This window comes from Daphnia magna, linkage group LG7 (genome assembly GCF_020631705.1).
Source record: "Daphnia magna isolate NIES linkage group LG7, ASM2063170v1.1, whole genome shotgun sequence".
In the NCBI taxonomy this organism is placed as follows: Eukaryota; Metazoa; Arthropoda; class Branchiopoda; order Diplostraca; family Daphniidae; genus Daphnia; species Daphnia magna.
Window position 1 is genome coordinate 4835162 of NC_059188.1, and position 16627 is coordinate 4851788.

Here is a 16627-nt window from a genome sequence, read left to right on the forward strand (position 1 = left end):
ACGGATTGGACTTGAAAAATAAGAGGTACAAAAGCTTTGGTCGGCATTATTGTTACTGTATTCCACACGGAATACATATACTAAAATTGGAACGATACAGAGAGGATTAGCATGGACCCTGCGCAAGGATGACACGCAAAATCGTGAAGCGTTCCACATTTTTGGCCATGTTCATTAAGTAAACCAAAACCCGTCTAATACAGATAGCTATGTCTTTGCGAGTTGATCCTATCAGACTTCTTAGCTCAGTGGCAGAGCACTAGTCTTGTAAACACCTGTCTAACTAGGGGTCATGAGTTCAATTCTCATAGAGGGCACAGTGCACTGAAGAAATTTATATAATTGTTAACATACGCGTAGCCACCAAATCATGATCACAATGTAAGTTAAATACCATGGACTACTACATCTAGAGGACGAGACTCTTCGAGGTTTCCTATGTCGGCCATGTAATTTTTTTTACATCAGCAGTGAAAAAAGCACAAAAAATTATTAGTTGACTTAATAAATGTTCCTATACTTGTAATTAATAGTTTTCTAGATATTTGTAATTTCCTTACAGGAGAAAGGGAAGAAAGCCCGTTTCACCGGTGCTACCTAGCGGCCAAGTTCCAGAAGCTCTTACAACTAAACGTCTGCGACCGGCAAAATTTGAAACATTTTTTGAAAATCTTTCGCCTCTGTTTTCAACCTATTTACATAATTTTCTAACGTTGGGAAACATACATATAAAAAACAGTTTTTCTTTTCATTTTGTTTTCCTTTTTCTGACGGAAATGTTTTCATCCTTTTCCTTGCGCTATGGTCAACTTTCTCACCCCCCCCCTTTATAACTAAAGGTCAGTTAATAAGTAAAGACAAAGAAAAGTCAGAAGTAAGACTTGTTGCGCTTAGATTGATTTTAGTAGTCAGACATGGAATAGGTCATTTAGTCTCTTTGCATTCATGGCTCCGTCCAGATGTATAGTGAACGGATGTAATTCCGTGCGTGGGAAAAGCGATGCCAACGCAACTAACCATGCTTATTTTTATGCAATGCCTTTCGACGACGAACGAAGGAAAGTGTGGTTGAGTGTGATTGAAAACTGTAATGGATTACGACCTGTTAGAAAACAATGCAATTTAAAAAACGCTACTGTGTGCGAAAAACATTTCAGTGAGGACAGTTTCCACCCAACTGTACTAGCTGGAGCAAAAAAACTACTACCGAATGCGGTTCCATCAATATTTTTTGGCTTTATGGAAGTAGCAGCCAAAGAACCTACTATTCCTTCAGATGAAGCTGATTTATCCGATCAGCCACCACGAAAAAAACAACGGATAAACTATGTGATAACAAACCAGCTAGTTAGCGGTGCAACAAATGAAGGTTTCTAATTTCAAATTTATGAAATATTATCGCATTATATCTACAATTTACACATTGCGTTGATTTAGATGATTTACATCACTTACTATCAGAATCTGCTAATAGTAACAGTGATGGGAAGCTCGACGTTCCGGTTGTGGCTCCAAGTAGTATGGGTGTCTGTGACGAGATGATACACAGTGCAGCTACGTCTGGGCCACCATCGGATGTTGACTGCGAGTCCAGCAGGTCGGAGAGCTTTGATTCTGATTCCGAATATGACGTGAGTGATTCCGAAAATGACGTGTTTGAATCCAATTCCGAATGTGACGTGAGTGATTCCGATCCCGATTATGACGTGAGTGATGTGGATTACGATTCGGCAGTTAATGAGCCGGGCAACTCAGACACGGACGTTGGACTGCTACGACCAGTAGCTCCTACAGAAAATGAAATTGAAAAGCATAAGCATATTTTACGTTTACAGCAGCGTCTTCTTAGACTGAAGAGAAAAAATCACAAGTTGAAAAATGAAGTCAGGGAATTGAAAAGTACCATTACAGGGGTGAATATCGCCGAGATAAATATGTTAAAACAAATAAAAGCGGATTCCACAGAAGATCCATGGAGCGCTTTCATGTTGGACCAGATTAACAATAAAATGAAGAAGCATAAGAATGGAAACAAGTGGAATCAAGAAGTGATCCGACACTGCATAATTTGGCAAGCAAGAAGTCCGGGATCCTATAAATTTATCAGAAAATCAGGAATGTTGAACTTACCGTGTGAAAAAACACTCCGGAGCTACCTCGGATCATCATCCATGGACGTTGGCATCACAGATCTTATCAAGGATGCATTACGTGCAAAATTGATAGAACTTGGAAATGGATGTGGCGTTAAGGTTAATGTCGCCGTTGACGAACTCGCAATAAAAACCCTGTGAAAGTTACATGAAAAATTTCGATAAATATGTTGGACATGTCGACATGGCTGGCATTGTAGAACCTAAAAATAATCAAAAATTAGCAAACAAACTGCTTACTTTTGCCATTAACGGCCTGTGTAACTCTTACTACGTGATCGTGGGATATTTTCTCGTTTACAAAATGACTGCAGAAGAGCTACATAAATTAACCTTACACATCATTGAAGAGATCGAGCACATTGGATACACTGCTGTAGGATTAGTTGCTGATAATGCCTCAACGAACACTAAAATGTTTAAACTGCTAAACCCAGAAGGGATGTTGTCGCATGAAGTAACACACCCAAATGATCCCTCAAGAAAACTTTTTTTGAGCTTTGATTCTTCGCATATCATAAAAAATGTGCGAAATCAATTTATAGATCGCCCGCTGCAAAGAAAAGGAAAATCTATCATGTTTCAATTCATCAAGAGGCTGTACGAGAAACAAAAGAAACTTTTACTAAAATTTGTGAAGAAATTGACAAATAGGCATCTTGAGCCTACGAAAATAGAGCGACAGAATGTTCAAAAAGCACTTGACATTTTCAGTAGGCCTTTGGCGGCTGCGCTAGAAGCATTACGACGAAGGAAAGTATCGGGTTTTATGGGTTCAGAAGAAACCATATCATTTATGTTAAAAATAATTAAATGGTTTGAAATCCATGACGTATGTAACTACACCCAAGCCATTTATAAGCGGCTTCCAAATAAAGCCCCATTCACCTCTACTAATGACGCCAGACTGAAATGGCTGGAAGATTTCTTAAAGTGGCTTAAAGAGTGGCGTATCTCCAGCGTCGAAAAGAATCACTTCTTGACGTCGGAAACGTTTGAAGCAATAACGATAACTACAAAATCAACGATCGCAAAAATTTCGCATTTGCTGCGTGACGCTGGATTTACATTCGTACTAACACGACGGTTCAACAGCGATAACCTCGAAAGAAAATTTAGCGCTCTGCGACAAGCGAACGGCGGTAATTACAATATGGATGCAAAAGCAGCTATTTATGGTTTAGAAAAACTATTGCGCACGGGGATAACCTACAGTGTTATGAACTGCAATGTACCATTGGAACGAGAGCAGCAAAACAGAGGAAATGGAAAATTCATACGTACAACTACACTGAGGAATCCGAAAAAGAGAGCTCTTGATGTCCTTTCAGCTCTCGGAATAGAAGATCGTGCAGTATTGGAAGAATTGAGAAGGCCACCAGGTATTACGTCAATCCAAACCTACACAGTAATACCAATAATTACTTGTTTTTTAAATGTTAATTGTTATTTGTGTAAAGATTACGGAGGTAGTGATTGTGACGACAAACTTGCGACTGCGGTGACTGCCGGATTTCTTCTTTTGGTTATTGAGGAATGAGAGATTTGTGTGGCATGTAGAGAAGGCCTAAGGCACACAGACATTCAAGAACCGCAAGCTAACGCCGTTAATGCTTTGAATGATTGCCTAAGTATAAGAAAAAAAAATTATTTTGCATTGAAATTAATGAAGTCTTTATTAATTACAATGTCTTTCTTGTGGATAGATCGTGGAGGATTAAACATTCCTTCAAAAGAATTTGTTCAAAGAATGTGGACCATCTACAGATTTGTTGAATTTGCCTTAAAGAAGCTACACAACACAAGGAAGATTCGTGAAGATCTCATCAGTTTTCTTACCCCACACATTGCTGGTTGTTCCACCTTTTGCTGTAGTCGAGGAAAGGAAATGCCTGCTGCAAACAAGCACAATGAACAGCTTGCGATTCTCATACTTTGTAAGTTCATTAATCCAATGCTTAATGGCTACGCAGCAACACTAACTGTTTTGCAGACAAAGGCACCTGTGGTTGGCAATAATAAAGTTGTCAATAGAAAATTTAATACACATTCCAAATGAAAAAGCTTCCAAATCTGTCACACACAAAACGTTTCTAGAATAGCAGTCCAACCTTTGTATTGTTTTGTTTGTTTTGACAAAGACTTGGTAACTAGAACTTACATTAGTCGTTAAGGGGCACCGGTGAAATGACTTTCTTCCCGTTCTTCTAATAATAAAACTTAAATATCTATTGCATTTCAAAGATTTTCTAAAATCCATTTGCATAATTGTAACCGCCTTTTAAAGCTCTATCGATTGATGTGTTTTATATATTTCCCCGTGAAATTGACCCACCCGACGGACTTTAACACGGCGAGATAGGAAAAGAGTCCCGTCCTCTAGATGTAGTAGTCCATGGAAATACAGGGGACCACTCCCAAAAATTATTCAAAAGTATTCAGTCAGGATGGCCGAGCGGTCCAAGGCGCTGCGTTCAGGTCGCAGTCCAGTTCTCTAGGCGAGGGTTCGAATCCCTCTTCTGACACACACGTAAAAGATTTATATCAAAACCAATTGAAGTAGATCAGCTGTTAATGAGTTATAGCGGGTTTTCATCAATTGTTCTGACATTAATTAACAGCAGATGTGGCCGAGAGGTTAAGGCGACTGACTAGAAATCAGTTTCCCTTCGGGAGCGTAGGTTCGAATCCTACCATCTGCGTTGCGGTGGGTAGCGCGCGTAACGATAAGAAAACTAGGAAATTGCGCTGCTTACTATTACAGTTACTATACGTGAGAATTGAATGAGATTTTTGTTAATACTTACTGAAGTTTGCTCAGTTGTCACGCACACCATTTCTATTGTTAGTACTCAACTGAATCTAAAAAATCATGTCCCTTAGATAGCTCAGTAGGTAGAGCGGTGGACTGTAGCATTGTACAAAGATAACCATAGGTCACTGGTTCAACTCCGGTTCGAAGAACTGTACACTTGATTTCTTTTCTGTTTGTTTTTTGTCTCTGTTCGTTGCAATGCTTTCAAACAAATCTGGCTTTTTACACCACGTACAAATTCCCCACCGTGATGGTGCACCAGAATGAGAAACGTGCTCGCTGGTAAAAAAGAGAGAATAGATTCACGATTGTTATACGCCATGGATTGAGCAGAAGTTCCTGGACGTTAGCTGCACTAATGCAATACATCGTTGAATACTCTTTCGTCAAGGCGGCCCAAGAGCACTGCGCATGGGGGACACACAAAAGCAAATATCTGAATATAGTTCATTTTAGGAAATCTGACAGCTGACTGACTATCACTATTCAATAGATCATTTCCACGTACAAACAACGTTAAGCTTCAGCAACGGATTGGACTTGAAAAATAAGAGGTACAAAAGCTTTGGTCAGCATTATTGTTACTGTATTCCACACGGAATACATATACTAAAATTGGAACGATACAGAGAAGGTTAGCATTGCCCCTGCGCAAAAGCTTGGGCGTAATCTTCTCTGTCCCGGGGCAAGAGGGGAAAAAAGAGGGGGAAAAGGGGGGCAAGAGGACGAGAGGGGAAGAGTGTTGCGGATGGCGGTATTCATTTGTTTTTCATTTTTTAATTGTCGTTCGTATTTTCATCACGTGTTCTTCGTTCGTTGGCCCTTTTATTTTGACAAATTAAAAGGAAACTTATATGATAACTATGCTGACACATTTAATAAACGCTGCAAGCATAGGTGAAAGAGTTATTGTGTATTCAGTTTCAAGTACGGGTCAACCGTATTGACGAATAGCTTGGTATGTCGTACACGAATGCAGATGCAATTCATTCGCTCGCAAGACGGACAGCTCTCATCTCCGCCAACCATTGTTCTTTTGACTTTTGCTCACTTTCAGAGCAAAATCTTTTTCCTCTGAATTGTGTGTGGCCGGGCGACGTCATCGCTTTGTGACACTTCGTACAGGAATATTCTTTACGCAGCTGCACGGGTTTACCATGAGACGATCCACCTAAAATAAGTAAAATGATTCCAATAAAAAAAAAAAAAGTACAAGAAAGCTATACGTTGGCTGTACCAGCTTGTTCAACTGCGGCTTTTTGTTTTCTCCACAATGTAGTCCTCGATAAAGAAGGAGGTGCAGTCGAGGGCAGTTCATATCCTCGTTTTGTTGTCCAGTAAATGGATCCACCACAACTTCTTCTAAGGGTGGGGAAGAGACAGGTAAAAATTCCTGTTGTTATAATCGTCAACTACAGAAACCACCACTAGATGGTGCAGCTCTCTTGTCATTTTATGTTCCCTTCCTTGTCAGCAGACGAAGTATCTTGCCTTCTTCTTTCTCGTGTTCCTGCCAAGATAAGTGTGTTATTCTTCCTGGCTCAATTCAGTTCACTTAAGTATTACAATAAACGTTTTTCTGTTTTCTAACTAAAAGGTATTTAATTATAAAAACCCACAGGTTATGGGCCCAGATTCCGTAAAAATTTCTAATACATGTAATTTACCTTTTTAGACTGAAAGCATGGCTTACAATGCCAAAAAGACAAGTCACATTGACAAATTTAATGGAACTGACTTCACATTCTGGAAGAAACAAGTTTTGATTAAAGTACACAAATTAGACAAAGTTGCTGACGGCACTTTTATTTGCCCAGTCCAGGAGATTGATGCTGAAGGCAATCCTCTATTGAACGAAGCTGGAGTACCAACACAGCAAGAAACCATTCAAGAATGGAACGACAAAGATTTGCAAGCACAAGACTTGCTTTTCAGCACTACTGATCCAGGTACAATCTCAACGAGATTCCTCTTTCTTTTTACAATCTCACAGAGATTCTTTTTCCACAATCTCTACGAGATTTTATTTGACACAATCTCATAGAGATTCTCATTGTACAATCTTAACGAGATTTTACTTCTTATAATCTCACAGAGATTTTATTCAATGTCACAGAGATTAACTTACATCTTTTTGCACAGGTGTTCGCAGAATTCTCTTAGAATGCAACACATCATATGAGATGTGGACAAGGCTCACACAGCAATACGAGCAAAATGCTGCTGAAAATCTCTTTGTATTGATTGACCGTTACTATCAATATACCTTCAACGAGAATGACAATATGATGACCCCCCTCGCCAAGATTGAAGGAATGGTCGGCCAACTAAGGGACCTAGGATCCCCAATTGATGACAATCAAGTTGTCTCAAAAGTTTTAATGACACTGCCACCAAAGTATGCCAACTTTAGAGAATCATGTGGCCTCCTAGCAACTGCAGACAAGACCAAAGCTAATTTGATAGCTAAACTCTTACTGTCAGAATCCATGCTGGAACACCGACAAAATCAAGAAAATGTCCAAAGCCAAGAAAGAGATATTGCTCTGATTGCTTCAAGAAACGCCGGCCCCTCTCGAATGAAATGCTCCATCTGTGGAATGAACAATCACAATCATCTTGATTGCCGGAACAGAAACAAGAGAGAATTCTTTAAACCTCATGGGCCTCAACAACCAAAGAAGCCCCGAGTGAAATGTACGTATTGCCATTATCAAAACCATGTATACGAAGATTGTCGTACCCGCAAGAGACATGAACAAGAAGCTTCTACGTCCCAAAAACAAGAACAAAAGAACTCCGTGGCCCACTTGGCATCCAAGCAGAAGGAAGAGTCTGACAGCGAAATGTTCAATCTCGAACATGCTTTTGTTTCATTCAGTCTTGGAAAACTTCAGGCTGATGATTGGTTCGCAGATTCTGCCTCAACGGAACATATGACAGAACATCATCATTACTTCACCTGTTTTGAGCCTATCTCCCACAAATGGAATGTGAAAGGTGTTGGAAGAGATAATCAGCCACTAGAAGTGAAAGGAAAAGGCGATATTAAAATCAAAATCACTGTTGGTAGAAATGTTCATTACGGGATTCTTCAAAATGTTCTCTATGTCCCTGGCATCGGCGTGAATCTATTCTCCATCGGCAAAGCAACAGATCGTGGAATTACAGCCATCTTTGAACAAGATTCTGTCCGTATGTACCGTGGAACCAACCTTGAACTCATCGGCACGCGTTCTGAAAAGGATCTTTACCAACTTAATCTGCTAGCAGTGTCGCCAGAAAGCTCAGCCACATCGTCATCATCACAGACTGTAGCAGGTACAAATTCGCTTGTTTTCCCTGCTGTTTCTCTCAATGTCTGGCACAAATGTTTTGGCCATGCCCATCATGCTGTTATTAAGAAAATGGAAGCAAAAAATTCTGTGATTGGACTTAGTCTATCAAACGACCCAATCGATCCTGAACCGTGTAAAGGCTGTGCCCTTGGCAAGAGTCACAGACAACCGTTCCCAACCAGTGTCCGTCGTCGTGCAACCAAAGTTGGTGAAATTGTGCATTCAGATCTTTGTAGTCCAATGAATGTTCCGTCCATTACTGGTTCCCTGTACTATGTACTCTTTCAGGACGATGCGTCGGGTTTTCGTGTCATTTATTTTCTTAAAACCAAAAGTGAAACATTTAATTATTTTAAAATCTATGTTGCACGCATGTTAACTGAAACCGGTCACCGCATCTCAATTTTTCGATCTGATAATGGTGGGGAATTTTTGGATGGGGATTTTCAATTGTATCTTTCCACAAATGGCATTCGTCACGAAACGTGTGCGCCCTACACACCAGAGCAAAATGGTGTGAGTGAACGTTCAAACAGAACGCTCATGGAATCGGCAATGAGCAGTCTATTTGATATGGATCTACCTCGTGATCTGTGGGCAGAAGCAGCGAATACGTCAGTGTATGTTAATAATCGTATTCACGGAAGATCGACAAATTCCACCCCGTTTGAGATTTGGTATTGTCGTAAACCTGATGTTTCTTATTTTCGAATATTTGGGTCTTTCACTTACGTCCATGTCCCAAAACAACTTCGGCGAAAACTTGATGCTAAAAGTCAAAAACTTCTCTTCGTGGGGTATAGTGAAACCCAAAAAGCGTATCGATTCTTTGACCGTTCTTCTCGCCGGATTATCGTGAGTCGAGATGCTATATTTTGTGAAACACCGACGACTGTCCCAACCGTTTCAGAAAATGTAGCAAAACCTGACCAGCCAATTCATTTACATGTCCCAGTCCCTTCAGTAAATGTAGTAAATTCCGACGGACAAATTCATTTACCACAATCGACTCAAACCGAGCCGACAAGTGACTGTGCTACTGAATCTAATTCACCTTTTGATCCTTATGATACTGTAAAAAATTTTCATGGATTTGAGCCTGTTCTCCGTCGTTCCCTTCGCATCAGGACGCCAAAAGTGATCCCCTCTTTCCTTGCAAAACCGAATTTTCCACTGCTAAACGATCCAGACAATCTTTTCACTTATAACGATGCAATTTCCGGTAGCAATAGTAAAGAGTGGGTTACTGCCATGGTGACTGAAATAGATGCTTTGAATCGCCTTAAGACATGGTCATTGGTGCCTCGCCCTTCGGATAGAAAGATTGTTAAATGTCGATGGGTTTATGCTGTTAAACGCTCCATCACTGGTTTGGTCGAAAAATTCCGTGCTCGTCTAGTCGCAAAGGGCTTCTCCCAAAAAGCGGGAATTGATTTTGATGAAACGTTTTCTCCTGTCGTAAAGTACGACTCCTTGCGTATTATCTTATCCATTGCTACTGCGCAAAATTTAGATTTATTTCAATTTGATGTTTCTTCTGCTTTTCTTTATGGTGAACTCACCGAAGAAATTTATCTTGAACAGCCAGAGGGCTTTTGTGTTTCCGGTAGGGAAGGAGATGTATACCGACTACACAAAAGCTTATACGGCCTTAAACAAGCTGGAAGAGTGTGGAATGCCAAGTTTGACGGACTGGTAACCACTTTCGGTCTAATTCCCAGTGCTGTAGACCCGTGTGTTTACCGTTACCAAAAAGACAACGTTTATCTCATTCTTTGTTTATGGGTGGATGATGGATTACTAGTATGCAATACCGCCCAACTTGTGTCCGATTTCTTTTCTTACCTCCAAACCCACTTTGAAATGAAACCAAAAAAGGTGGATCGCTTTGTTGGTCTTCACATTTCCCGTGACCATGCCAATCAGAAATTGTTTGTTTCACAACCTTCTTACACTGCAAATCTATTGTCTGCTTTTAATATGACAAACTGTGATTCAGTCAGCACACCAGCTGACCCGAATAGCCGTTTGTCTGTGTCTAAACTCCCTTTGGATTCTTTAGTAAAATTCCCCTACCGAAATGCTGTTGGGGCCCTCATACATTTGTGTGTTACTCGCTCTGATCTTAACTATGCCGTCAAGCAAGTTGCCAAATATTCTTCCAATCCTGATCAATCCCATATCAATGCGGTTAAACGAATTTTTGCTTACGTAAAGGGAACTGCAGACTATGGCATTTGTTTCGGCAGTAAGAAAGATGATTGTCTAATTGCTTTCTGTGACGCTGACTATGCGGGAGATATAGACACCAGACGATCAACGACTGGGTATGTTGTAATGTTGAACGGAGGTCCAGTGACTTGGGGAAGTCGACAACAACAATGTGTTTCCCTATCGACTACTGAAGCCGAGTATGTTGCGGCTTGTGAAACAACCAGACAAATTGCCTGGTTGCGCAACTTACTGCAAGATGTTGGGATAGTTCAAAAAGCTCCAACGCCGTTATTTTGTGATAACCAGGGGGCCATTCATCTTAGTAAAAATCCTGAAAACCACAAGCGTACCAAACATATTGATGTTCAGTATCATTATGTTCGAAAAAGCCAAGCAGAGGGGGTAATTAGTACCCAATATGTGTCGACAACAAAACAATCTGCCGATATGTTCACTAAAGCCTTGTCCCGCCCCATTTTTGAAATGTCTCGTGACTCTATATCTGTATGTTCTATTCCAGGTCAGATTCCAACAACGGAATTTTGAATTGAGAGATTTAACTCACCTTCTAAATTATCCCTTTCAAAGGAATCAAGATTCACGGCGCCTAAAAGGAAAAATGTCTCAGAAAACTCATAATTTTTATTTTTTTTTTCCGTTTCCTCTTATGGGGAAGTGTTGTTATAATCGTCAACTACAGAAACCACCACTAGATGGTGCAGCTCTCTTGTCATTTTATGTTCCCTTCCTTGTCAGCAGACGAAGTATCTTGCCTTCTTCTTTCTCGTGTTCCTGCCAAGATAAGTGTGTTATTCTTCCTGGCTCAATTCAGTTCACTTAAGTATTACAATAAACGTTTTTCTGTTTTCTAACTAAAAGGTATTTAATTATAAAAACCCACAATTCCAAGCGTCGTCGAACGTTAGCTTGGCCAGTCTTGTCAATGGGTTCTTCGAAAATGACTGGGTTGATCGGGGAAATTGCTTGACTAGGACGTTTAAGCGTCAATGGTAAAGGTGTTTTTGAACATAAATTGCCAACTGGTAGCTCAATCCCCTGAAGTAAAAGCTTGACTTCTTCGAAACGGGTGTTATTCTTGTTCCTAAAAAAAATTAAAGAAACAATTAAAAATCAAATGGTTAGATTACAACATCATTTCAATTTTTCCGCACCACTTTGACAGTGTAGTTTCATTGATTTAAAACAGGGCGAGACCTGTTTTTTCCGTAATGACCGGACTTTGTGAAACAGCATATTTCATTTGATTATAGCGCTGCAAAATTTGACCATAACGGGAAATGTAATTTGGAGCTTTTTGGGGAGATGCGATGGTGTTAGAAAGGTGAATGCAAATAGCTTCAACAACCCGACTCTTCGAAGGTGGCAATGACGGACAGCAGATGCAAAACAGCGTTTCATGGCATCAACACTCACGTGTCCACCTGCATTTTTGGTTCTGCAGAAACGTCCTCGAGGTGATCTGATGACACGGCCATAGGAAATAGGTTTCTTGTCGTACGGAGACAGTTGTTCATAGCTCGAGACGATATTTTCAGCATCGCACGTCGATATAGATGTACCCTTAATTTCAACAAGCAAAGCCACTAAGGTGGCAACTTTATCCCATCCTTCTATCGATTTGAAATCAACAAATTGGTTCTCAGCATCAATGTCTGACTGCGTGTCATGAGAATCAACTTGTAATGTGGTTTCCATGAACGACGTTACAGCTACATCCAATTCGGGATCTAAACTACTTTCTTCATCAGGTGCGACCAATGTGTCGTCATCAACCAATCCTTCCTCGATTTCAATCTCTATGTTTGAACCCAACGTTACGCTCGATTTAATTTCTGAATAAAGATAATCGATTCCGAACAGTTCTTCCGTTCAAGCTACTGGTGCATGATAAGCGGGTTGTGTCGATTGATGCAGCACGGTGGAACGAAGGCTGTTTTCTTTCAGTAACAGCTTTTGGTCAAATGAACGGAGTGTGCTGCCAGGCGAATCGATGGCTGCAATCGATCTTTCCCTATTCCACCTGACAATTCCATCAAGTACGTATGCTTGAAAATGGACATCGTTGGCCACGGTCCCTGAATTTTTTTGAAACGGAAAGACGTTAGTTCATAATTACCTCGCAAAATTGGTTTTAATAAGGAAAATACCAGGGATAAAGCTATTCAAATGGGAATGAAAGCTTTCTAGTGCTGTTGTTCCACGAGCACACCTAAAGACAGGTAACAATATGCCACCTTTCAAAATGTCTCCTATATTCGTATACAACTGGAAGCCTTCCGGGTCTTTGATGCAAGCAACGTGGCGCACCTTCTCTTTCCAAATGGACCATGCTTCGCCTCCAAGTAACGGTACGCCAAGAGGGTCAGTGGCGTTTTTAAGAGAAAGAAGAAGATTTTCTATTAAGTGAACGGTAGTGTCTCTGTCTCTGGTTCGTCTTTTGCAATGTTTAGCAAGTTCAGTTTTAGAGATCGACTTGTTAACGGCATCTGCAGAAGGATTCCTTAAACCAGCCAATACCAATTCATTAGACTTTGCTTGACGAAGAAGGTTTACATCTTTTTCATCCCATTCAAAAATGGCACCGGATAATTTCGACATGAAAATCCCGTACAGAGGAGGAGGCTCGTTGCTGCAGGCTTTAGAAATCCGCCTCATTAAATGCCACGAATCGAGACGCACTAACAAATTTTCCCAGCGGTGGAAAAGCCGTTGGAATTTGGACTTTTCTTCATCCGCTTTGCAGCAATCCCTGTCGGTGTACAAAACAAAGGGGTTGGGCTGGAGGGCCTTGGCGTATCGATCGACTAAGCCATCAGCCATGCGACTCAGATTAGAAAGACTTTCAGAAGTGGTCATTATAGAAATGAGGATCTCGCCACGCTGGTTGCCAATGTTAGTGCACCAGGATGCTGATTTAGCTCCCTTACCATAAAATAAGTTTTTGTATCAGTGTTTTATGCAAATATTTGGCTAAAGTGAATCTAAAATAGATGCTACCTGAAGTTTACGTGTGATTTTTTTGGTCGAATCGATTTTCAATACTTCTCCATACACAGATGTAGCACTAGCCTTCAGCCAAGGCAAGCGCATCCACACGTCACGAATATGAGTAGCTAAGAACCATTTAGGAGTGGGAGGCGATTTAAAATCTGGAGGATCTCGATAGTTGCACGACAATAAATTCAGCTGTTGATGACTTTTTCTGTGTCGCTCGCAATCAGTCAAGTAGGAGATTGTTCTTCGCATCCAGTCTTCGGTTTGCATCTCATGTACGTCGTAGCACACGGCGGAAGGGCTGCTTCCCAATGTTCTCGCGCGCATCAGATGGACCACTGCCTTATCGCATGCATACTTTCTGGTCAGTATGACGGGAAAGCGAACTTGGTAGGCATCTGGGAGTTGGCCAAGTAAACGCGCGTCATGTGATATGAATGTGCCGCGGCATGACCGACACTCCAAATATTCAGCTCCGAGGTAATAGCGACAAGTCAGATCGATGACATTACGTACTCGGTTGTATAATCCTTTTGAAGTTAACGATGGGGAGCCACTGCAAGCGGGGCATTTGAAATCGAATGTCCACATTTTCCTGGGCATCCAAAGGAAAAATCGTGAACAGAAATATGCTTCGGCAACTGGCTTTGCTTTCAAATTGGGCCCTGAAATTGGAGGCGGGTGCCACTAAGTCTTTAGATTGGAGACTAGTGTTCCCTTGCTGGCGAAAAGATGTTGCCCGATCCATTGCTGGTCAATCTTATCCACTGTCTCTAGCCAGCCAATAGGGAGTCGATGGGAGTAGTCATTGCTGCGATGTGAAGAGCTATCTGGTGCGACAAACTGAAAATCAGACGGCATAATAGTTTTTAAAAAATGTTATAATTGAAAACAAGCATTGTTTTCACCGTTACCTGTACTTGTGGTTGGATGTTTTCAGTAGGTACTGCTTTCAACACTTCTACTGATTGTGAAATATGAGTTGGCTGTTGTATAGCTGGCAATGCCGAAACCGTGTCATTCAGAACAACGGTCTTAGCTACGGCTACAGTAGACATGTGTGGCGGTGTAAAAGAATTGTAGTATCCACAGTTACACGCTGGAATTCCTCCGAAGAAATTTGTTTTACATAACACAGGGCACTTCTCTATGAGCCCTATATCTTTTGCCCACCTGGAATTCTTTGGCGGCCGCTGACCTTGCCCAAATTAAAATTTCCCTTCCGCGTATTCTCGCAATCTCGTCTTCCATTCTGCATCGGACTTCCCTTGCTTGGGCATCTCAGATCAATCTATTTCACGAGTTTCATTTCAATGTCAAGTGCATGCAAAATTCTTTAGACTGTATGGTGAAATGGGCTACCTGGACTTGTTCGCAGAACACCAGCAACGAGAGACAGAGAATGATAAAGTTGTCTATGAAGCCACGATCAGTTAAGTGTCACACTTCAGATAAAAAGGCAGCCAGTATCAATGTGAAATCTTTGTTGACCAGCCCCTAATGAAAAGAAAGATGAGTTAGGATGGAAACATGAAAAATAAAACATTCCATAAAGATTACTTTACTTTGACTTAAGTCGACCTTTTGACCTGGTCTGAACACCGAACAAGGGAACAAAATGGCTTGTATTTGGTCATCAAAACTTGCCCAATTCTCCACAATCCTTGAAAGAAACTGTGATCTCGAGAAATGTAATCGTGAGCGAAAAGGCAACGTCCAAATTACTTTTCTTAATGGCAAATGAGTAAGACGTGACAGAGAACGAGCTATCGTTTCAACGTCAAACGATGGTTTGAAACTGATTGACGTTGACTGCTGGTCGGCTGACAACGAAAGAAGCGTTGGTGGCAGTTCACGGCGGAAATAGCGATGGTTTGCATGAAATACACATCAACAGGTAGAGAATTTCATAACGAAAAAACTGGATGACGGAATTTGTGTGATTTAATTTCGTTTTAACAGTTCATTTCCACGAAAACAAGGTTTTTGCTTGGCCCCCTAGCGGCTCACGCGTCAAACTATACCAAATATGTTCCAAATTGTTTCAATTGTTTCAATTTAATTCCAATGTGTTCCAAATGTTTCAAAAGTTCCAATTGTTCCAAATGAACAGAGAAGAACGGGTGCCAAGAAGCGCAAAAGCTGGGGCGTAATCTTCTCTGTCATGGGGTAAGAGGGGAAAAAAGGGGGGGAAAGGGGGAAGAAAGGGGGAAGAAGGGGGAAGAGGAGGAAGAATGCATTTTTCTCCTTTTCTCGAGGAACCAATTTATTTTTGGCCAAACTATGAGACGAATATCGTCAAAATATGTTGTTGAAATTGTATTTCATGTCTGTTTGATGCGACAAAATACACTGTGTTTCTTTCAAACGCTGTAAAGAATAGTGAGCGATTGCTAGCGAGTAGTGACAAAATACATTGCGAATACGCAAACTGAAAAACCGATGCGACCAATACAGGCGCAACGATGCAAAGAATTAAATTTGTAAACAACAAGTTGCTGGCCGTTCGAATGAGTCAAGTAATTCATCGAATCCATTACTGCAGTGATTCGTAAAAGCGTAAACGTTTCTTCACGTTTCAACGCGTAAGTTTTCAAGGTTGTCGACGAGTTCCTTGTTGTTGTTTATTTCGATGTCAACGAGTTGTGCTATGGAATTACTGCATGTAGTGTTTGACAAAGTGGAAGAGGGCCTCAATTTACAAACGAATACAGTTTAAGTATAGAAACCTTAACGGATAGTTCCGTCTTCATCGCCGTACCTTTTCAAGGCTGTCGACATTTTCTGATTTGACGTGAACTACTAGTGCTGTGAACCGTGTGGTAAAGTGAAAGTGTGCCTAAATAAACAAAAGAATATAGTGTTCATGCAGTAAAACGTACAACTGCAGTTTCTTCTACTGTTGTGGTGAATAAAAATGCCCAAAGTGGAAATTACCGATAACGAATGGAGAGCCCGTTTGCGCGACTACGCCGCCGGCAAGTTCAAGTTTAGCAAAGGCCAACACCCACGGCCGTCGTCGGTGGGCAGCGTCCAAGGAAAAGATTGACAAGTACGCATTTAATTATAAGGATATATATAGCCGCCCAGTC

General features: G+C 41.0%; 2 protein-coding genes, 4 non-coding genes and 2 pseudogenes across 6 annotated transcripts; 6 read left to right on the forward strand and 2 right to left on the reverse strand.

Annotated features, from left to right (window-relative positions):
• Window positions 1-57: 57 nt before the first annotated feature.
• On the forward strand, window positions 58-163 carry LOC123474842. Its single transcript, XR_006649965.1, has one exon. It is a non-coding gene; the product is annotated as a U6 spliceosomal RNA (small nuclear RNA).
• Window positions 164-234: 71 nt separating this feature from the next.
• Window positions 235-317, forward strand: Trnat-ugu. The gene is given in 2 exon segments: window positions 235-270; window positions 282-317. It is a non-coding gene; the product is annotated as a tRNA-Thr (tRNA).
• A 2020-nt stretch (window positions 318-2337) lies between these two features.
• On the forward strand, window positions 2338-3778 carry LOC123474465. The gene is made up of 3 exons (XM_045176679.1): window positions 2338-2514; window positions 2758-3535; window positions 3614-3778. Exons 1-3 carry the CDS (start codon window positions 2338-2340, stop codon window positions 3691-3693), a joined length of 1035 nt encoding a protein of 344 aa, XP_045032614.1. The 3' UTR covers window positions 3694-3778.
• Window positions 3779-4594: 816 nt separating this feature from the next.
• On the forward strand, window positions 4595-4678 carry Trnal-cag. Its single transcript has one exon. It is a non-coding gene; the product is annotated as a tRNA-Leu (tRNA).
• A 95-nt stretch (window positions 4679-4773) lies between these two features.
• On the forward strand, window positions 4774-4855 carry Trnas-aga. Its single transcript has one exon. It is a non-coding gene; the product is annotated as a tRNA-Ser (tRNA).
• Window positions 4856-5554: 699 nt separating this feature from the next.
• LOC123474797 lies at window positions 5555-5623 on the forward strand (annotated as a pseudogene).
• Window positions 5624-6067: 444 nt separating this feature from the next.
• Window positions 6068-12236, reverse strand: LOC116927505 (annotated as a pseudogene).
• On the reverse strand, window positions 11923-15026 carry LOC116935736. The gene is made up of 5 exons (XM_032942994.2): window positions 14898-15026; window positions 14450-14826; window positions 13539-14378; window positions 12689-13469; window positions 11923-12616 (listed from the first exon to the last, which is right to left on the reverse strand). Exons 3-5 carry the CDS (start codon window positions 14136-14138, stop codon window positions 12411-12413), a joined length of 1587 nt encoding a protein of 528 aa, XP_032798885.2. The 5' UTR covers window positions 14139-14378; window positions 14450-14826; window positions 14898-15026; the 3' UTR covers window positions 11923-12410.
• Window positions 15027-16627: the final 1601 nt, after the last annotated feature.